The following is a 22,798-nucleotide window of genomic DNA, read 5'->3' on the forward strand; positions in this document are numbered from 1 at the left end:
GCTTTTTCAACTTTTATTTATTTTTAAGTAGGCTCTGGCCCAATATGGGGCTTGAACTCACAATCCCAAGATCAAGAGTCGCATGCTCTACTGATTGGGCCAGCCAGGTGCCTCTCAACACTAGGATTAAATTACACAGATACAAGTAGCTCTAATTCATTCATTTTTTCACTCTTTTACTCCAGTGTATTTAACCAGTGTGTGTGTGTACGGACACACACACACACACACACACTCATACTATACACATAGCTCTGCATTTTCCTCTTTAACAGTAATACATCTTGGAGATGTTATCCTGTATTAGTACATACCAAATCTTATATATACACATATATGTGTGTGTGTGTGTGTGTGTGTGTTGTGTTTAGGTAGGCTATAATTTTTCACTATTAAACAATGCTGCCATGAACATTCCTATAGGTGTCTCCTTGTGTGCTTGCACAAGTAACCAATTATCTAGAGTAAGCAATAGCAGGCATTCTTGTCTTTTTGACTTTAACAGGAATATTTCCAAAGTTTCAACATTAAGTTTTCTGTTTGCTGTAAGTTAACCGATATCCTGTATCAAGTTAAGGAATTTTCCTTCTATTCCTAACTGCTATCATAAATGAATACTGAATTTTATGAAATGCTTTGTTATTTTAGTTTCTTTCTTTTTTTTTATTCTTCTCTACAATCTGCAAATGTTGCATGTTGTATGAGCTTCTCTTCTTCTGAAACATCCTTATATTCCTCAGAAAATACCTACTACTGCCCTTCATCTCACTGATTCACTTCCACTGAACTGGATATTTCTCAATCACTGCACATACCCTATGATCTTGTAATTATCTGTTTATTTTCCACATAAACTTATGCTGCCTTGAGGCTGCCCAGAGCCTCAACACATAAGAGTTGGTGGTGAGGGTCTCAGTAAATGTGTACTGAACAGGTGAATGATTCCTAGAAGCCCTCATGAGTTCCACTCTTACTTCTGGGAATGAAGGCCTGAAGTTCGCTGTGGAGGAGCTACCTGGGGGCAGCCCCTTCCACCTTTGCCTTCTCCTTCCCCAGTACACAACAAATGGGAGCCATTGTTATTATTGGTAACTGTAACTTTCAGCCCTGTTCCTCTAGCTCTGTGATGGGTCATAAACTAGGTCCTACCACCCTCCAAGCCCACTTCCTTGTGTTATATTTTAATTTTAAAATTTAATACATACAACATATGTTACGAAGCATAATCAAGTGAATAGCTGTGTGTGCCTTTCCTATCACATTTTCCTGCTTCTCTGCCAGAGGTAACCACAAACCTGAATTTTATTTTTGCTTTGCTGTTAAGATAAAAAAAGCTTTGTGTATGAGTTGAGTTTGCTTATTTCAGAGCTTTATAAAAATGATACACTATACACAGTCTTCTGTAACTGACTTCTACCAGTACTTTCTATGAGTTAGCTATGTTGTTGCCTATATCAACAATTTATTCACTTCCACTACTTTATAATATTCCATTGTGTGGATAGAGAAAATTTATCCATTCTACTGCTGATGGATCACAGACTTGGTTTCAGTTTTTTGACCCTGAAACAATGCTATAAACATTCTTATGTGTTTCTTGATGCACATGTACAGAAGTATTTCTGGCTTCCAAACCATTCCGATAATGTCCAAGAATAAGAAAAAGTTTCCATCACAACCCAATAAAACATACGTAGGTGAATGTATAAATATGTGACAAAAACTTAAATAATAATCCTTACATGATACACTTTAATCTTTTCTATTTAGCTGACAGACCCAGTGGATTGATTTCACAATCTCTTGGCTTTGATGTAGTGTTTTCATTTCTAAGAATTACTGGTCTGTCTGGGACGGAGTTCATCCACAAGCATGCCTGGGAATAGGTTACAGGTGACCCAGGCACAAGAATGATGCCTCGGACCTCAGGGTAGTGCTTCCCTAGGTGCTAGATCACGAGGTATGCACATGTTCAACTAGAAAAGAAGATAAATATATTCTGCAGGAACAAAAAGATATCAGCAGTATATAAGTATTTCCAATGATATACATTCTCACCAACATTTGTGCTCTCATGGTGGCCTTAATTTGCATTTCCCTCATTATTAATGAAGCATCTTCTTTTATTTATAGATTCTGTGAAATGCTTGCTTACATCACTGCCTCCCCCCGCCCCTTTTTTAAACTAGGTTGTCTTTTTCTTGCTGATTTGTAAGAATTCTTGATAAATTCTGAATACCAATTTGTTAGTTACATGGGTTACATATATCTTTTCCTAATCTGTGGCTTGGGTTCCCACTTTCTTTACGGTGCCTACCCCCCTTTCAAACTGCACCAAGGTAACGATGTCTAGCAGAACTCATCACTATTTTTAGCAACACACAAAAATATGAGTGCGACAGGGCATGACAGGCAAGCAGGAAAAGTTATGAAGGAGCAATCCTAGACTCCCATGCTGAGACTGCGAAGGAGTCTAGTGTTTCCACCCTTGAAGCCCCCTTTCACACACTGGCTGGAGCATACAATTACTGGAAAAATGACAAAGACTTTTTATCAAAGAACACAAAGGGTCTGGGACCTGCACACATCTCCAGTGTGTTCCTACAGACAATGGGCCACTTGTGCATCTTCTGCCTGCACGATGACAATCAAGGCCTGGGGAAAACGCAGCAGAAAGACAGAAACGAAAGCTAGGGTAACCGCAATGCACGCGGGTAGCCTTTTCTCTGCAAGAGCAACTCTAAGAGGCAATTCCTGCCACCTCAGTAGTAAGAGGAAGAAATCTTCCCACTGCAACCAACATGGAGGCATGGAATAAGGACTAGGGAAGTAAGCTCCATGTCTTCACAAGCATTACACAAATATCTAATACACTATCTAACAGATATCTAACAGATGGTGTGTTTTTTGGGTTCTAAGTTTTTTATGATATTTTTTAATTTAGTGTTTCATTTTCATCACAGCTCCTCTTTTAAAAAAAATTTTTTAAGTAGGCTCTACATCCAACATGGGGCTTATACTCACGACCCAGAGATCAAGAGTGGTATGTTCCACCAACTGAGCCAGTCAGGTTCCCCTTTGTGTGTTTTAAAAAAAAAAAAATTAAAAAAAAAATTTTTAATGTTTATTTGAGAGACAGAGAGAGAGAATGAACACGAGTGGGGGAGGGGCAGAGAGCGAGAGAGACAGAATCTGAAGCAGGCTCTAGGCTCTGAGCTTGTCAGCACGACAGCTCACTAACTGTGAGATCATGACCTGAGTTGAAATCGGACGCTTAACCAGCCAACCCAGGCACCCCTGTGTGTGGGATTTCTTTTTTTTTTTTTAAGTATATTCAGGATCTTTTGAATGTCCATCTTATGACCAAGTGGCAGGCTTTCAGTGCTCACATTTGTGTCTCCTATGTTGGTATCAAATTTTAACTGTTTAAGACTAATGAGATTAAACAGAAGTGAACTTAATAAGTCTAAGCCAAACATCACCATCCAGGGAAACATATCCTGATGAATGAAGGTTTCACAGCATTCAAATATAGAAAAGTGGTAGGAAAATGGAGTTATCCCATAGCATACAGCAGTGTAAGTATGCTAAAAAGATCCTGCATCATAATAATTAGCAAAGGGCAATTTGATTTCAGCAAAGTAACATTAGCCATCACATTAAAGGCAATCTGAACTTTTGAGTTTTATCATTAGTTTGATTTCAATTTATATACTGGCTTAGGTTTTACTGTCACTTAAAACCCATTAGAAGAAGAAATATAACCTACTTTTGTACCTAAATATATTTAAGTTAAAAAAAAAAAAAAGTTAACACGAGGAATATGGATGAATTTTTCTTTTAAAAGAGCTCTGTACATCAGTCTTGAGAATCCAATTATCGAAGACACCCTCCACCATCTGGTCATCCACCTGCTGGAGAACATAGCTCACCTTTTTAACACCCAAAATATCTTCAATGAGGGTTGCTGTTTGTAAGAATGTTTTCTTACTCGTCATCAACGTAAACAGGAAGATCACAAAGTCATTCTTTTCTGCCAAACGCTTTGTAACTCCTTCCGTCTATCACAAGGGAGAAGGAGAGAAAAGGCAGGATAGGTTATAATCTTAAAACCTGAAAAGCAAGGTACCCCTTCTGGAAACTGGAAAAGCAACTTCAAGCTCCCTGAGGAATTCTTCACAGAGGACTTAAATCCCTATAACCATATACAAAACGTGTGCAAATGCTTTTTGAGAGGATGGGTTTCTCTATGGTAGGTTCACGATATGTTCTGACCTAATACCTGCCTAGTAACTCAATGAGGAGCTACACACTAGCACCCAATAGCCCAAGTTTTATTTGGCCAGCAGTACATTTTAAGTAGTGAATGCCAATGTCTTCAGGCATGACGTCCTTACTCCAGATTAACCAAAATCTGCACCGTCCCCACCCCAAAACAGGCACCTCCAGACATTTCTTCATTTCTGCCTAATCCCTGGAATTAAGCCAGATCAGCATAGAGTTGGACCATATCATACTATGTTCTTCACATTTTTGTTTCCTCCTTTCCTTTTTTTTTTTTTTAAACTGAACTGTGTTTTGCTGGAGTATCACTGATTAACATTAGGTGTCATTAACAAAAGCCTCATAAAACTAATGACCACATGGAAGTTGCCCAAGAGGGGGTCATCATACATACATCATCTTTTAAAATAAGGACAAGTTCTTACTGACCTCAGTTGCAAGAATAGTTGTACGTTAGCTGAACAATTAGTTTACTTTTATCTTCTAGGTCTGTCTGTGCCTCTCTGTCCACTAGCTACATGTGGCTACTGAGCACTTGAAACATGGTGCTCCAAGTGTAAAATACACACTGAGTTTTGAAAGCTTAGTAAGAAAAAAGAAAGTAAATATCTTATTAATAATTACTTACAATTGTTTACATGTTGGAATAATCTTAGTCTTTTTTTTTTTTTTTTTTTAGAGAGAGCACGCAAGCAGGGAAAAGGGGCAGAGGGAGATGGGAGCAGACAGGGAGAAAGAAGGAGAGACAGAGAGAGAGAGACAGAGAGAGAGAGAGAGAGAGAGAGAGAGGGAGGGAGGGAGGGAGAGGGAGGGGGAGGGGGGGAGAGAGAGGGGGAGGGAGGGAGGGGGGGGGAGAGAGAGAGAGAGAGAGAGAGAGAGAGAGAGAGAGAGAGAGAGAATGAGAATCTCAAGCAACTCTACACTCATCATTGAGCCCGAAATGGGGCTCGATCCCTTGACCCCAGGATTATGACCTGAGCTGAAATCAAGAATCAGATGCTCAACTGACTGAGACACCCAGGTGGCCTGACATATTGGAATAATCTTGATATACTATGCTAAATAAAATATATTATTAAAATTAACTTCACGATTTCTTCCTACTTCTTTTCTTACTTTCTAAAAAAATGTGGCTATAAGGAAATTTAAAATAATCTAAGTGGTTCACGCTATATTTCTGTTGCAGGGCACAGTTACAGATGCTGAACTGCGTAAGTGTTGAAACTTATTTCTCTATTTGTGTTGGTTGATAAGAAGCTTAAACCCAAATTTATGTCCCATCCACAACACCACTGATTTTATAGTCAGCCCAATTCCTGGATACATGTTACACCCTCACCGTGTTCCACCCTTTTCCTTACCTACTTCTAAATTTATGATTTATGATCTTGGTAGATTTTATACAAGATGCCTGAAACCTCTTTTGGAATGAGGCAAGAAATGAAATGTAATTAAATGCTCTGCTGTATTTTCATAGCACACAGATTTCACTTCTACAGGGGCATTGGTTTCATTTCTGCCATGTATTATGCTGCTTACAGTTTACCACAGTATCCTAAAAGATGGATACTGTGTTTTACAAAAACTACCACATGTATGTTACTTTACAAGGTGCTTTCACATCTATCATCCCACTTAGTCCTCATAACAAGCCTACAATGTTGGTAAGATTACTGACTGCACTCTCCTGATAAGAAACTAAAAGCTCAGGGAGGTAAATTAATAAGCACTGAGCCATGAGCCAGAACTCCAAATCATGTTCTAGCACTAAGTGCTAGGCTTTTTCCTTTCTACCAAAATGCTTCTTTTATCCACCTTTCTTTCTTGCTCAGGGTCGACCAAACAGAGTGTCCTGCTCAATATATTGGTGAGGCTTCTGGTTCCTGTTTTGTTTTCTAACAAGAAAAATGAAGAAACAGAAATAAAGGGATTAAAAGGAATCTTAAAAGGAATACATTCTCCCAGTGCATGTATCCACTTGGTAAGTGATTGTTCAGTCTCTGCTTGGACAGAGTCTGTCTCTGGAGAGATTGTTTAGTCTCTCCAGGGCTAAAGGAGATCACCACCTGCTGCAGTAGCCCTGGCTCTTAACACTTTCTGCAAAATTCTGCCTCCCCGTAATTCCCACCTGTTGGTCCTGGTTCTCAGACCCATGTAAGTCAGTCCAATTGCCCCGTGTCTGAGGATAGCTCTCATGTCCACCCCCCCCACTCGAACTTTCCCCTATCAAGCACTGCAGATGTGGTGGGGAGATAAATGGGGCCCCAAGGGCAGGCATACTTACACAGACACAGGTATTATACAGGATGCTCAAACAGTCCTTGGACATTTCATCACTTACTGAAAGTGAAAGGGGAATAACTGGTTATTTTCCTCATTGAAAAGATATTGTAACAGAATTAAACTTTTTGAACACAAGAACTGGTCCTCACAATCTCCTCCAAGATGATTACTTTCCTTTTAGCACACCTCTTTCCGGTCCTTGCTTACCAAAGATTTTCATGATACTCCTCAGAAACTACAAGCCAATTAGTATATGGATTTTTGGTTGGTAGTAGCCCTTTTTTTCCTATGCTCCATAGCCTTCATGTTTTCAATCTACTGTGGTGTCATCACTTAATAGCCATGTTCTCTCTGTAGTTTGCTTAGAGTATATCCAGGGTTTTGGATGGGGGGGGGGGGGGGGATTTTTGTTATTTAAATAGACTAAAAATAAGCAATTTAATATATTTGTGTAACCTTTTTATGCTTGTGTTGCATCGGTTCCTCAAGATACATTTCCAAAAGCAGAACTACCAGAATCCCGAGTATGAGCTTCCTGACTGAGCGTTACAAGTCTCCATTGAAAGTGCTACTAGCAGCAAACAAAGGTTATCATTTTTACTAAAGACTATAAGTGTGTTTTTGTTTTTTTGTTATTTCTGTTGGGGAAACGGCTTTTATTGCCTGACCTACTAACTCCAACAAAGAACTAGCTACTTCTCTGTGAGTAGGAACAGGGGAATACCATAAAAAGGAAACAACTGTCATGACCCCAAAGCCTAGAGAGAATAAAACTAAGTATGAACCATCAACGAAGTGTTTTCTTTGGCATTAAATTTTTTAAAACTGTTTCCATTCATTCCTATGCTGCCACAAACTCTAAAATGCTAGGTCTCCCTCTGAGATGTCAATGGGTGGTCCTGACAAGCTAGCTTGACCAGAAGAGTTATCTGATACAATCTTGAGACAGTGCAGATGTCTCATATACCTCATCACTACCTTTTAACCTGTTGGGGCTTTTTGGTTTATCTCATGACTTCAGAGCAGGTTGGAATACCAGATCAGTGTATCTCAATAATTCTAGACCTTTCATTTTCAAAAGGAACTGGAGTTCACTCATTCATCAAATATTTATTTGGCACCTACTCTAGAGCAGATAAAGAATACACAGTGTTTAGTGGGGGGAAAAAAATCCTAGCCCTAATAGAACTTATAAATCTAGTACAAGAAAGAGAGAATGAGTACCCCAAAAAGTAATTACAAGATGCCACTTATTATCAGTGCATAGAGAACCCAAAGAACCAATTTAGATAGAGTACAAAGCTGAGACATCAAAGATGAATATGAGTCTTCTTAACCACTGCTGCACGCACTAACAAGGCCTTATGTAGTCTGGTTTGTTCCAGTTAAGGAGGGAATTTTTTTTTTTTGTATTTAAGAAAAGATACTTTTCCTTTCGCCTTGTCACATCAGAGAGAGCAAGATGGGTCAGCAGCAGCTCTACTGGAGCCATCTGAGGAAGTCTGAGCAGGGTTCTCGTTCTTGACGCATCTGCTCAAACCACCACGGTCTGATCAGGAAACACGGCCTCAGTATGTGCCGCCAGTGTTTCTGTCCGTAGGCGAAGGATATAGGGTTCATTAAGTTGGATTAAGTGAACTTCCTTGAGTGGGTCATCCAAGATACCTACCTTACCCACAGATATCTAGGATAGCTACCTTAGTGTTCATTGTACATAAAAGTAATTCAATTAAAAACATGTGTATATGAGGTTTGTAAAAAAGCATTCATCAAATGTTAAAAGTGATCTCTGGCACATATGTATGTATTTATTTTTGTGATTGTTGGCTTTTAATGCCAAAGAAAAGTGCTCTTTTTTCTCCTTATTAAATACTGAATACCTAAAAATAATACTTGTAACATGCAGAAGTTATAAAAAGGAATAAAAGAATAATACCCATAAGACCCATCACCCAGCTTAAGAAATAAGCTACCAAAACCCTTTGACTTTTTAACCCTTACCATTTCTGGTAATGACTGAACTTTTTACCAAGAGCACGTATCACCTTTATAACAACAACAACAACAACAATATAAAACAAATGATCCCACCAGGTTATTCTTTATTCCCTCAATTAACTAGACAGGAGAAATAAGAGTTTTCAGAGAAAACCTAAAAGTTGGGCCCAGAGACTATCAGAATCTACTAAGATGCAATTCTTTCAGCCCAGTGGTTTTCACACTTTTTCGTTTAAAGCCCCAGATCTATATTTCTACTGAGTATAAAACTGATAAAGAGAGCTGCCTAGTTGGGGGAGGAGAGCACATGCTGGCACTGAATAAATAATAGAAGGCAGACCCTCACTCTTGAGTTAGGAGGTAAAAGAAGAGAAGCCCCTGAAAACCACGTCACATCAGCAGGCTGGGAAATGAGGGCCAGTGGTTTGCAAGTATACTTACTTTTCAGTTTCTGTCCCCGGATAGAGATTGTAGGCCTCATAAGAATTTCTACAAGGAGCTATAGATAAAAATTTAAAGAGTTAAAAAAAAAAAAAAAAAGAAAGAAAATTGGGTAAAATCTTCATAATTATTTCCAAGCATAACTTATAAAACAATCTTTGCCATGATAACTGATGGCCCAAACATCTGTTCCCAACACACCCAGAAAGCAGTGAGGCTCATAGGAATAAGCACTGTACCAAGAGTCAGGAAGCCTGGGTTCTAGTCACAGCTCAGCTCAGCCACCTAGTCCCCATGTCAACTTGGGCAAGTAATTCTCTCCATGGCCTCAGCTTTCTCATTTTATTTTTATTTTTAAATTATTTAACTATTTTATTTTTTTGAGAGATAGAGAGGCGGAGAGAGAGGGAGAGAGAGAATCCCAGGCAGGCTCTGCACCATCAGTGCCTAGCCCAGTGCAGGGCTCAAACTCACAGAACCAGGAGATCATACCTGAGCTGAAACTAAGAGTCAGAGGCTAAACCAACTGGGCCACCCAGGCATCCCTGAAGACTTGAACATTATAAACCAACAAGCTCTAACAGATATCTATATAACATTCTGCCTATCAACAGAATACACATACATTCTACTCAAGCATACATGGAATATTCTCCAGGATAAATCATATATTAGACCATAAAACAAGCCTCAATAAATTGAAAGGACTGAAATTACACAAAGCATATTATCTGATCACAACGGAATAAAATTAAAAATACCAGAAAGAAATCTGGGAAATTCACCAATGTGGAAAATTAAAAAACACATATAAATGAGTCAAAAAAATTAGAAAATACTTTGAGATAAATGAATACAGTAAAACTTAAGATATAGCTAAAGCTGTGTTTAGATGGAAATTTATAGTTGTAAATGCCTATATTTAAAAAAAAGAATTATCTCAAACCAATAACCTTATCTTTCACATTAAGACACTGGAGAAAGAGGTACAAACCCAAAGTATGCAGAAGAAAGGAAATAACAAGAATTAGAGTAAAAATTAATTTAGTAGAGAATAGAAAGTAACAGAGAAAATCAATAATATCACCACCAACCTTAGAGAAAACAAAAACTGCCCCCCTGCTGAGGGATACTTTTAACTATTATATGTGGTACTACGCTAAGCATCTTTATATAAAAACTTTATTTCATTTTGACTTACATCTTCATGAGAAAGTTACAGAAAGAAATGTAAACAAGGCAAAATGATTAATGATCTTTAAGGTTTTAGGCATGCTCCACAAATGGTTTTCTAAAGAGATGCCCCACTTCTCAAAATCATCCAAAGTTATAAGATGCTCAAGTGGAAGATGGATTATGTCAATGAATAAATTAAAAGTCCTTTAATGCCAAGCTATGGATTATGGCCTATAGACATTTCATTTGGTCCACATCTACTGAAAAGCTGGGAGATTTTACATAAGAATCTAGATTTCCCACACACCCCCAGGGCAACAATAGTCAATGGGGGTAAAAGAGTCATTTCCCCATAAAATGGGCACACACTCTCCACTTCTCCAGAGTCCCTGCAGGCATTTAATTTACACAGATCATGACTCGGGCTGCTTCAGTCCAGTAAGGTACCTACTTGACCCTGTACGCATCTGACTTTACAAACTCTAGGATACACTTTTCACTGCCACGTCAGGGGTTGGGTCAAGTTGACAAAGGAGTGGTCTAACCACCAGCGTGCCCAATTATTCCAATTCATACTGAAGAAAGGGTGACTTTGGGGCATAGCTAGTGACTGGCAGAGGAAGAAATAAAGAGCTCTGTCTGAAACAGGAGCAAGATGACAAGGGAGTTCAACAAGAACAAATGCACCCAACTAAAGGTAAGTCGAGAGCAAAAGGACCAGAGCAAAATCTCCTATTTATCAACAGACGAAATTCCTGGAGAAGCCAATCTTCCCCAAAGCAGACCAAAACCTCACAAAATCACAAAACTTTGATCCAAACAGACATCAGGCTAGAGACCCCAGATACCCACATTATTTTTTTTTCCTCCCATAAATACAGTGGTTTTTATTACAATACATTCCTTGATGAACAATTCAGAGGTAAAGGATCCCTCGAGCTGGTCATTAAGTAACTGTTGCAGGACCCCTACAGCTGCTGAGGAGAGGCAATGTTGAGCAACAATTAGGGAATAAAGACTATGACTGATGCTATGGATGCAAATGTGTAACAATCTTTACTTTTGTGGAAAATGGCATCTTTAAGGAAACATTTTTTAAATTGCAGTATAACAGGGACGCCTGGGTGGCTCAGTTGGTTGGGCAGCCGACTTCAGCTCAGGTCATGATCTTGCAGTCCGTGAGTTCAAGCCCTACATCAGGCTCTGTGCTGACAGCTCAGAGCCTAGAGCCTGCTTCGGATTCTGTGTCCCCCTCTCTCTCTGCCCCTCCCCCACTCACACTCTGTCTCGCTCTGTCTCTCAAAAATAAATGTTAAAAAAAAATTTAAATTGCAGTATAACATGAGCCAGCAGAGTATACACCATAAATGTATAGCTCCCGTTTTTACAAGGTGAATATCCTTCCTGTATCTAAAAAGTAAACCCCTCTCCATTTAAAAGTACCATAAACAAAGTCAAAATTTAATTTTAAAACTTGGAAAAAAAACCCAACACATATAACAAAGGACCTTTATTTTTCTTAACGTATTTATTTATTTATTTATTTTTGAGAGGGGGGAGGGGGAGGGAGAGGGAGAGGGAGAGGGAGCATGTGAGCACACGTGTACGAGCGGGGAGGGGCAGAGAATCCGAAGTGGACCCTGCGCTGACAGCAGAGGGGCTCCAAGGCTCACTAACAGCCAAAGTTGGATGCTTAACCGACTGAGCCATGCAGGTCTCCCAACAAAGGACCTTTAAAAACCGAGTACTTACAAAGTGTTACAGTCTAAACGTTTGTGTCCTCCCAAAATTTGTATGTTAAATCCTAATGCCAAATGGAATAGCATTAGGAGGTGGGGCCTATGGAAGCTGATTAGGTAAGGAGGGCACAGCTCTCAGGAATGAGATTATGTCCTTCTAAAAAAGTCTCCTGAGATATCCCTAGCCCCTCCCACTACATGAGGACAAGGAGAGGCTGGCAGTCTACAACCTGGAAGAGGGCCTTCACTAGGCAGCAAATTTGCCAAAGCCATGACCATGGACTTCTCAGCCCCAAGAACTACAAGAAATAGATTTCTTTTGTTTATAAGTTACCCAGTCTGTGACAGTTTGTTATAGCAGCCCAAACTAAAATGGAAAATCAATAAAGAAAGGCCTAATAACCAAATAGAAAAGGATGCAAAGACACTAAGAGACAACTGGCAGAAAAGGAATTACTTATAAATACATGAAAAGATCTTCAATCCCACTCATGGAAAAATGCAAATTTTAAAAACTATGAAGAGAATATATAAAATACTCTTAGAAGGCATAAGACGACAACCCAATTAAAAAATGAGAAAAGGAAAGAGAGATTTTCCAAGGAAGACATACAGATGACCTATAAGCACATAAAAAGACGTTCAACGTCATTAGCCATCTGGAAAATCCACACCAAAACCACAGTGAGATACCACTCTATACCCAGTAGCATGGCTATAATCAAAAGCACAGATAATAACAAATGGTGACAAGGATGTGGAAAAATTAGAACCCTCAACCCAATTAAAAAATGAGAAAAGGAGGTAGAGATTTTCCAAGGAAGATGTACAGATGACCTATAAGCACATAAAAAGATGTTCAACGTCATTAGCCATCCGGAAAATCCACACCAAAACCACAGCAAGATACCACTCTATACCCAGTAGTATGGCTATAATCAAAAGCACAGATAATAACAAATGCTGACAAGGATATGGAAAAGTTAGAACCCTCATACACATTGGTGGGCATGTAAAATGGTGCAGCTGCTTTGGAAAATAGTCTAAAGGGTCCTCAAGAGATTAAACTTAAGAGTTACCATACACCTCAGCAAACCCACTTCCGGGTATATACCCTAAATTAATAAAAACATATGTCCACACAGAAAATGGACACAAATGTTAAGAGTAGCATTATTCCTAATAGCTAAAAGGTAGAACCCCAAAAAGCCATCGATTGACAGATATACAAAATGTGGTATGTGCACACAATGGAATGTTCTTCAGCCATAAAAAGAATGCAGTACTCACATAGGCCACAACATGGATGAACTTGAAAACATTAAGCTGAGTTAAAGAAGTCCATAAAAGAAAACCACATATTACATGATTCCATTAAGATGAAATGTCCAGAATAGGGCTGTTTATAGAGATAAAAAGTAGAATAAAAGTTGCCTATGACAGAAGTGTGTAGGGGAGTGATAGCTAAAACATATCATGGACTTTTTCTAGGGTGATAAAAATGCCCTAAAATTGACTGTGGTGATGGTTGCACAGACCTGTGAATACACTAAAAACCACTGAAGTGTCCCTTTACATGGGTGAATTGGTGCATGAACGATCTCAATAAAGCTTTTTAAAAAACTAAAGAAATACCATTTTTCCCATATCTGTTTAGCAAATATATAAAATTTACTTGAAATGTACCATTTGAGGGGCACCTGGGTGGCTCAGTCAGTTGAGCATCTAATTCTTGATCTTGGCTCAAGTCATTATCTCACAGTTCATGAGATGGAGCCCCATATTGGGCTCTGTGCTGACAGTGTAGAGCCTGCTTGGATTTCTTTCTCCTTCTCTCTCTGCACCCCCTGGCTTGCGCACATGCACTCTCTAATAAATAAACTTTAAAAAAATGTACCATTTGGTAAAGGAGGTACGGGGGGCCAATAATGTTCCATTTCATGATGTGGTTGGTAGTAACAAGGGTGAACTTATTTTGTGATAATTATTGGTGCATTTTCCTATAAGACTTCAATAACACAGTCCATAAAAACACACATCTACACACTGTGTTGGTGACGGTGTAGATAAACAGATACTCTTACACTTTGTTACTGCAGATGCAAGCTGATAAAACCTCTTAGGTATATAATTAACAAGTTTATAAACAATGAAACACACACATATTTGGATCCCATAGGTATATACCCCCCTATACAAAAGCATTTATTGCAACCTTGTTATAAAAGGAAAGGTGAGGGGCGCCTGGGTGGCGCAGTCGGTTAAGCGTCCGACTTCAGCCAGGTCACGATCTCACGGTCCGTGAGTTCGAGCCCCGCGTCAGGCTCTGGGCTGATGGCTCAGAGCCTGGAGCCTGTTTCCGATTCTGTGTCTCCCTCTCTCTCTGTCCCTCCCCCATTCATGCTCTGTCTCTCTCTGTCCCAAAAATAAATTAACGTTGAAAAAAAAAAATTTAAAAAAAAAAAAAAATTAAAAAAAAAAAAAAATAAAAGGAAAGGTGTGAGAAAACTCATCAATTGAGGCCTGGGTAAATAAAATTATGGTATAATTCTACTAGGATATACTATATAGCCATTTAAAATAATCAGGCAGATTTACACGTACTGAAACGAATCTATCCCCAAGCTAGAGAATTACGTGGAAAAAAGCAAGGTAAAGAACAGTGTACCTATATATGAGGTATGCAACCTCTACGTGGGAAGAAAGTAAACCTAAGATGGGGACAGTGGGAGTTATTCTCTCTCTCTCTCTCACACACACACACACACACACACACAACCACAGAACGTCTCTGGAGGGACACAAGAAACTAGAAATCACAGTTGCCTCTGAAGAGGGGACAAGAGGAAGTAGGAGACACATCTTTCACTTTCTGCCTTAAAAAAAGAAAAAGGTGGATATATAATTAACTCAAATTATTCTAACTTAAAGCTATGGTGTTTCAACATAGGTAAGAGCCCCTGAACTTTTTTTTTTTTCAAGTTATTTGAGAGAGAGACAGAGAGGATGAGCAGGGAGGGGCAGAGAGGGAGAGAGAATCCCAAGCAGGCTCTGCATTGTCAGCGTGGAGCCTGATGCAGGGCTCAAACTCACGAACCATGAGATGACGACCTGAGCTGAAACCAAGAGTTGGATGCTTAACTGACTGAACCACCCAGGCACCCCAAGAGCCCATGAACTTCTAAAGATTAAAATTCTGAAGTGTTTGCTATGAATTCTGAACTCCTTTCTTTCTTCTATTTCAAGAGTTAAATGCTCAAGCCATTAAGCAGTAGTAATCACAAACAACTACTTACATCAACGCCTCCAAACAAGTCAAAAATATAAGTATTTGGATAAGTGGTTTCTTGGGTAAGTTTCCTCTCTTCAGTAACAAATGCCATAGCCTCCATGGAGAGAAGAGGAGAAATTTCCTAGTTTAAAAAAAGCATACAGAGTGACTTTCAGTTTTAGTATTCAACAGGAACGAGACACCAAAACATCAGCTTGAGTCACAACTTGAACTCCCATGAGCCAAAAGATGGCTCCAACCATAACAGAAAAAAATAATAATCTTACAGAAAAGCTAATATAATGATAAAAGTTTTAACATTAGCAACCGCTAATTTATTTCATGCTTAATATGTACCAGGTATGGCTCTAAGTACTTCATGGAAGACCTCTTTTAATCTTCACAAACCTAAGAGATAATAGTAATATATCATCCCAATTTTAAAGATATGCAAACTGAAGTACGAAGTTGTCAACATCACACAACTGGTAGGTGAAGAGCCAGGATTTAAACCTAGGACATCTGGCTCCAAAGTCTGCGCTTACAGAGGAGAAAAGAACCATGTGGGATGAACTAGGAGATAAAGTGTGGCAAGAATCAAGGACCTTACTCATTATGCTCTCTCTTCATGGACCTTGAGGGAAAATGGAACACGATGGGCTAGAGCAGCGGTTCTCACACAGTGGCGAACATCAGAATCACTTGAAGGGCTTGTTAAAACCCATACTGCTGAATCCCACCTGCAGAGTTTCTGATTCAATAGGTCCAGGGTGGGGCCTGAGAATGTGCCCTTATTAAGCTCCCAAGTGCTGCTGATACTGCTGGTCCAGGTATCACACATCAAGAAAAGGCAGAACTCTAACAGACAACCTGTTACATACTGGGCACTGGGCTTTTACACTTTAGCCTACCTAATCCTTAAAATAAGTCAATGAACTGAGTACAGTTTTACCCATTTTATAGGTGAAAAGCAAAATTACAAAGTTGCCCAGGCTCACATAATTAGCGACTGAACTACTTACTAAAGACTGAACCACTTTCTCTGGGTCTCATTTTTCTCAACTATAAAACTAGCATGTAATTCCTCCTGGCAACATGGTACAGTGGAAGTCGGCTTAGGAGGAAGACAAATTTGGACTCATCATGTAACGGCCACAGCCTTTGGGTGTGCTACCGCTGAGGCTGTTCTCTCTACTGAAGAGGGAATGATAAAGACATCTGGGTTTGCCTGCCCACTAACTCTTTTTCTCTTCTTCAAGTAAAAGCCCCATTTCCTTGGGGAAAACACCCTTCCCTACTTTTCACATGGTTCTGTTGGGGCTGTGCCAGCCCCAGGAGCAGGTGATCAGGCCTAGCCAATAGTCTCTCATCCTCCTCACCTAAGTGGCTGGCCTAAGCTGTAGAAATGTCACCCTAGAGCTGTGATTACATGGAGGACCATGAAGCCACACACAGATGGCAAGATAAGAAATGGACGACTTAACCTTGTTTAGCCCTTGAATTCACACTTGTGCTTTCCAGTTACATGAGACAATAGAGGATCTTTTTAGCTACTCTGAGTAGGTTACTGTGCCCTGCAAAGTATTCTGGACTAAAACAAATAAATATACCACCCATCTCCTATAATTACCATAAGAATTAAATATGCCTGGTACACCAGTTTCAAATAAGTATCTGCTGGATGAATAAAGTAATGATCACACAGCAAGCACTCACAAATATTTTCTCTCTTCTACCTCATCTCTCAGAGATTTTGCAGGAATCAAATGCAATAATGTAAAATTCCTTGTGAAGTGTCTTCTTCTTTTTTTAATTAAAAACAATTTTTTTTTTAACGTTTTTTATTTATTTTTGAGACAGGGAGAGACAGAGCATGAACAAGGGAGGGTCAGAGAGAGGGAGACACAGAATCTGAAACAGGCTCCAGGCTCTGAGCTGTCAGCACAGAACCCCACGCGGGGCTCGAACTCACGGACCGCGAGATCATGACCTGAGCCGAAGTCGGCCGCTCAACCGACTGAGCCACCCAGGCGCCCCAAGTGTTTTCAAATAAGTGTAAGACTGTAATTCTTTTTATCCCATTCAGACTATAAGAAGATCAAAAATACAAAACACTTTCTTTAATTAAACTTTATTTGGAAATGATTTTCAATTTATAGAAAGCTGCACAGACAAAACATGCCTTCTGAATGGTAAAGACTAAGTTTATTTGGTGCCTACTGTATTTTAGAATGACTTATGTGATATAATAACTTTACCTCTGAATAACATTGTATCAAGTGTCATTATGATCAACTATAACTTGCATGAGCCTTAACTGCAGCTAGAGTTGGTCATCTAAATTCAAATTTGGACCCACTCCCCAACTTAAAGGTTGGTTAATGGTAACCCCAGACCTACTGACTCAGAAACTCCAGGCGTGGGGCCCAGCACTCTGTTTTTTCAAGTCTTGCAGGTGATTCTGATACACACTCAAGTTTGAGAACAAGTGCCTTAGCATCTGCCTCCCAACCATCAAGCCCAGTTCCTTCAGCTTCTTGTGTTGGTCATAACGTCCAACAACCACAAAACCACTTTCTTGAACCTTTTAGCAATATGGGATCTTTAAAATCCTGCTCAAAAAGAATGTCATCCCAATCCCAGGGCATAGGGTTAGCCTCCCAAATTAAGCAAACCCTGTCACAAGCTAAGCGTGAAGAAAAGCCCAGAAAGATATATACAGGGAACTTAACGGTGATTATCTCTGGGTGATGGGATTATAGGTGATTTTTATTTTCTTCCTTGTACTTTTTCTGAACTTCCCAAATTTTCTACAGTTTACACAATAAAAACAGGCTATTTTAAAAAGTAGACTGAAGGAGGAAAACAACATCAACAAAACCAGACATCTGTGTCACCTGGAGGTGAATACAGCCTTTCCAAGGGCCCTAAGAGTTACCTTGAGGATGTTTTGGCACTCAATGAAGTCACTGTGGAGGTGGCTGCTTGCGTACAGCTTCAGGAGCAGCTGAGGAATTCCACTCCATTTGGACTGTTTGTCCCTCTCCGTCAAAAATGTCTCAGTGAACTGTGAGTCAAAAGAAGAAAAGAAAAAGGAACATTTTACTGCTGAGGAAAGAACTACTAGAATACATGGCAAATGAAAGCAGCTGCCTCCTAAAACCCACCCAGGCCAAATTCAAAGCACTCTTTCTAGAAACCTTCAAAAGCTCCCCAACAGTCTACAAGCTAAAAGTGCAACTCCTTCCCTTGTGACACAACAGCCTTTATATTCTCTCAAGTACTCTCCTCTCTAGTTTCATCTCTTTCCCAAAGGGTACTCTCAGCTCCAAATGTACATGTTCTCTAGGTCTCTCTGCACATGCTTTTCCCTGCCCAAAATGTCCTTGCCTGTTTTTTTCTACCTGGGAAGCTCCTTCTTCTCCAAAGAGCAAGCCAAATAACCAGAAATTTTCTTTGCTGGGCTTCCTCTCTCTCTCTCCTTTGTAAGCGAGTAAGTGCCCGGCCTCTGGGGCCTTATCTAACATTTATCCTCTGTACCATAATTACTGATTCATTTGTCCCCTCCTCCTGTAGACAAGCTCCTTCAGAGTAGGCACCAGGCTGTGTTTATCGTGTCCACCTTCTCTCTCTCAAAGAATGCCAGGCACAGAGACTCAGTAAATGTTTGAAGGAATGAGCAATAACCTTCTAGACTAATGACAAGTTCATTAACCAATTATGGCACAGTTCCACTAACACTCTAAGGACATATCATTAACCAGGGGCCAGATGTGAATTTACTTTCATATATACTTATCCCTCGATCAGATCAAAAGCTCCTTATAACCGTTATTACAGGATATGCAGGCTTTCAATAATGCCTTAGTCTATCCTGACACATATCAGTCCTATGATCTTAGACAAATCCCAGTATCCTTCCTGAGCTTGTTTTCCTAGATTGTAAAAATAAGATAATACAGAAGTAACAGAGAGGTAATGAAATGTTTGTGAGAGTGATTTGCGTTAGGGTGAACCAAAGGCATTACCATTTCTGTGGGTTAAAAAAAAAAAAAAAAGATTGAATATCAGCAATTTCATATCATTCAAGCTAGTTCAAATCAAGGCAAGTCCAAAAACAATGGAAAAGAATTATTTCCTTTCCTTGAAAGGAAAAAAAAGAAAACAAATATGTTTTTATGGGACTCAGCAAAGCACTGCTTACAAATTTATAGGTGTAAACATTTATATTAAAAAAGAGATCTCAGATAAATTATCTAAACTTAAACTTCCACTATGAGAAACTAGAAAAAAGAATAAACCAAACCCAAAACAAGCACAAGGAAATAGATACTATTGCAAAAATAAATGATACAGAGAAAAATAATTTTTTAAAAAATCACCAAAATCAAAAGTTGGTTCTTTGAAAAGAACAACAAAATTAAAACTTTAGTTACAATGACCAACTTAACAATGACTCAAATAACTAAATTAGGGAATGAAAGAAGGGACATTACTACCAACCTTATGGAAATAAAAAGATTTATAAAGAAGTACTAGGAACAATTATATGTCAACAAATACATAACCTAGGTGAAATGGACAAATTCCTGGCAAAATACAAACAACTGAAACTGACTCAAGAGTCAAAAGTGATTTAATAAGAAAAAAGGAAAGAAAACTACCCACAAAGAAAAGCCGAAGTCCAGATGCTTCACTGGTAAATTCTACCAAACATTTAAAGACAAACTAAAAATACTTAAGACTCTTCCATAAAATAGAAGATAGAAGACTTCCAAACTCATTCTACTACCCTAATACCAAAACCAGACAAAGGTGTCACAAGAAAACTACAGATCAAGATCTCTGACAGATATAGACAAAAATCCCCAGCAAAATACTAGCAAACCAAATCCAGCAACATGTAAAAAGGATTATACACCATGACCAAGTGAGGTGTATTCCAGGAATGCAAGGTTGGTTCAACATATGAAAATTAATCAATATAATCAATCTGATAAAGGGTATTTACCAAAAACCCACAGCTATCATCAAAATTAACAGTGAAAGCCTGAATGCTTTTCCACTAAGATCAGGAAAAAGACAAGGATGTTGATCCTCACCACTTCCATTTAACACTGTACTAGTGACTCAAGCCACAGTAAGTAGGCAAGAAAAAGAAATAAAGGCATCCAGATGAAAAATTAAAGCTATTATATTTGCAATCCTATGATCTTATACATAGAATACATTAAGGAACCCACATAAAAAACTATTAAAGGTAATAAATGAGTTCAACAGGATTGCAGGATAAAAATCAATATACAGAAATTAGCTAAATTTCTATACACTTACAATGAACAATCCAAAAATGAAATTAAGAAAACAGTCCCATTCATAATAAAACCAAAAATAATAAAACTTAGAAATAAATTAAATAAAAGGAATACAAGATTTGTGCAATGAAACTACAAAACATCACTGAAAGAAATTAAAGGAAGCCTAAATAAATGGAAAGCCATCCATGTTCATAGATTGGAAGACTTATGATTGCTAAAACAGCAATACTCCCTATATTGATTCAATGCAGTTTCTATCACAATCCCAGGTGGCTTCATTGAAGAAATTGATAATCTGATACTAAAATTCATATGGAAATGCAAGGGACCTACAATGGCCAAAATAATCTTGAAACAAGACAGTAAAGTTGGAAGAATCACACTTTCTGACTTCCAAGTTTATTACAAGCCTATAGTACAATCAAGATTTTGGCATAAAGATAGACACCTAGATCAATGGAATAGTACTGAGATTCCAAATTAAATCCTTACATTTATAGTCAACTGATTTTTTTACAACAGTGTCCACATAATTCAATGAGGAAAAAGATTAAGTCTTTTCAATAAATGTTGCTGGGACAACTGGTATCCATAAGCAAAAGAATGAAGATGGACTTCTTTCCACATACCATATACAGAAATTAACTCAAAATGGATCAAAGATCTAAATGTAAGGGCTAAAATGTAAAACATTTAGAGGAAAACAGGCATAAGTTTCATAACCTTAGCTTAGGCAATGGTTTCTTAGATATGACATCTAAAGCACAACAAAGGAAAAACAGATAACTCATGACACTGATAACATAAAGAACAATTATATGAACACCTCAATTGGTGCAGAAAAAGCATTTTGTAAAATTCAACATTATAAACTGAGAAAAGAAGCAAACAAACAATAGTATCTACAGAAAACCTTCAGCAGGGACACCTGGGTGGCTCAGTCAGTTGTGTCCAATGCTTGACTTTGGCTCAGGTCATGATCTCATGGTTCATGAGTTCAAGCCCCCATGTCAGGTTCTGAGATGACAGCACTGAGCCTGGTTGGGATTCTCTCTCCCTCCCCCTCTCTCTGCCCCTTCCCCTCATGTGCACTCTCTCTTTCACAAAATAAACTTAAAAAATTTTATTGAAAAAAGAAACCTTCAGCAAACGTCATATTTAATGGTGAAATGTTTAAGGCTTTCCCTCTTAGGACAGGAATGTGCCCCTTCAACTCAGGCAGCACAGTCAGGCAAGAAAAAGAAAAGATAGAAAACTGGAAAGTATAAAACCTTCATTCGCAGACATGATATTTGCAAACAACTGTACACATATACAATCCGAAAGGATCTAAAATATTAAAATATAAAGTCCATATAAGTACAAAAACAATATAAAAATCAATCTTGAATGAAATCATGCCATTTGCAGCAATGTGGATGGAACTGGAAGGTATTATGCTGAATGAAATAAATCAGTCAGAGAAAGACAGGTATCATATGTTTTCACTCATGTGGATCTTGAGAAACTTAACAGAAGACCATGGAGGGAAAGGGAGGGGGAAAACAGTTACAGAGAAAGAGGGAGGCAAAGTATAAGAGACTCTTAAATACAGAGAACAAACTGAAGGTTGATAGGGGGGTAGGGGGCAGGAGAAAATGGGTGATGGACATTGAGGAGGGCACTTGTTGGGATGAGCACTGGGTATTGTATGTAAGCAACGAACCACGGGAATCTACCCCAAAAACCAAGAGCATTCTTTACACACTGTATGTTAGCCAATTTGACAATAAATTATATTTTTAAAAGTCAATCTTGGTTTTTTTTTAATGGGTTAGTGAGAACATGAAACAGGAACTTTCATACATTGCTGGTGAGAAAGTAAACTACTACCGTAACTTGGGAAAGTGGTAATAGCTACTGATGCTCAACCTATGCATATCCCATAACCCAGCGATTCTACTTCTAAGTATATATCCAAAAGAAATTACACACACACATCAGGAGACATGTACAAGAATACCAATATAAGCAGTACTCCTAATAGTCCCAAACTGGAAAGATCTCATATACTCAACAGAAGTAGAATGAATCGTGGTTTGTTACTACAATAGAATACTATGCAGCAATAAAAATTAATGGACTACAGCTTCACCATTATCATGAATCAGTCTAACAAATATTGATTGAAAGAAAGCAGACTCAGTATGTACTGCTTCATTCTACTTATATAAAGCATAAAAACTAGTACCCCCAAATACAATGTTAGAAGTCAGGCTGTGGGGCGCCTGGATGGCTCAGTTGGTTAA

The 22,798-nt window shown here is 38.7% G+C and overlaps 1 protein-coding gene and 1 pseudogene across 2 annotated transcripts in view; one reads left to right on the forward strand and one right to left on the reverse strand.

Annotated features, from left to right (window-relative positions):
• Positions 1-22,798, reverse strand: part of TRPC4AP (transient receptor potential cation channel subfamily C member 4 associated protein) — a 68,964-nt gene that overhangs the window by 37,126 nt on the left and 9,040 nt on the right. For both annotated transcript variants that reach the window (XM_060616296.3, XM_060616287.3), the window contains exons 2-6: positions 18,131-18,259; positions 15,218-15,334; positions 9,007-9,064; positions 6,569-6,624; positions 3,933-4,061 (exon numbers count right to left, since the gene is read on the reverse strand). In XM_060616296.3, the coding sequence (XP_060472279.3) occupies positions 3,933-4,061; positions 6,569-6,624; positions 9,007-9,064; positions 15,218-15,334; positions 18,131-18,259 (489 nt within the window). The remainder of the gene's footprint in view (positions 1-3,932; positions 4,062-6,568; positions 6,625-9,006; positions 9,065-15,217; positions 15,335-18,130; positions 18,260-22,798) is intronic.
• Positions 8,030-8,200, forward strand: LOC132667475 (small ribosomal subunit protein uS14 pseudogene; annotated as a pseudogene).

This window comes from Panthera onca, chromosome A3 (assembly GCF_046562875.1).
Source record: "Panthera onca isolate mPanOnc1 chromosome A3, mPanOnc1 haplotype 2, whole genome shotgun sequence".
NCBI lineage: Eukaryota > Metazoa > Chordata > Mammalia > Carnivora > Felidae > Panthera > Panthera onca.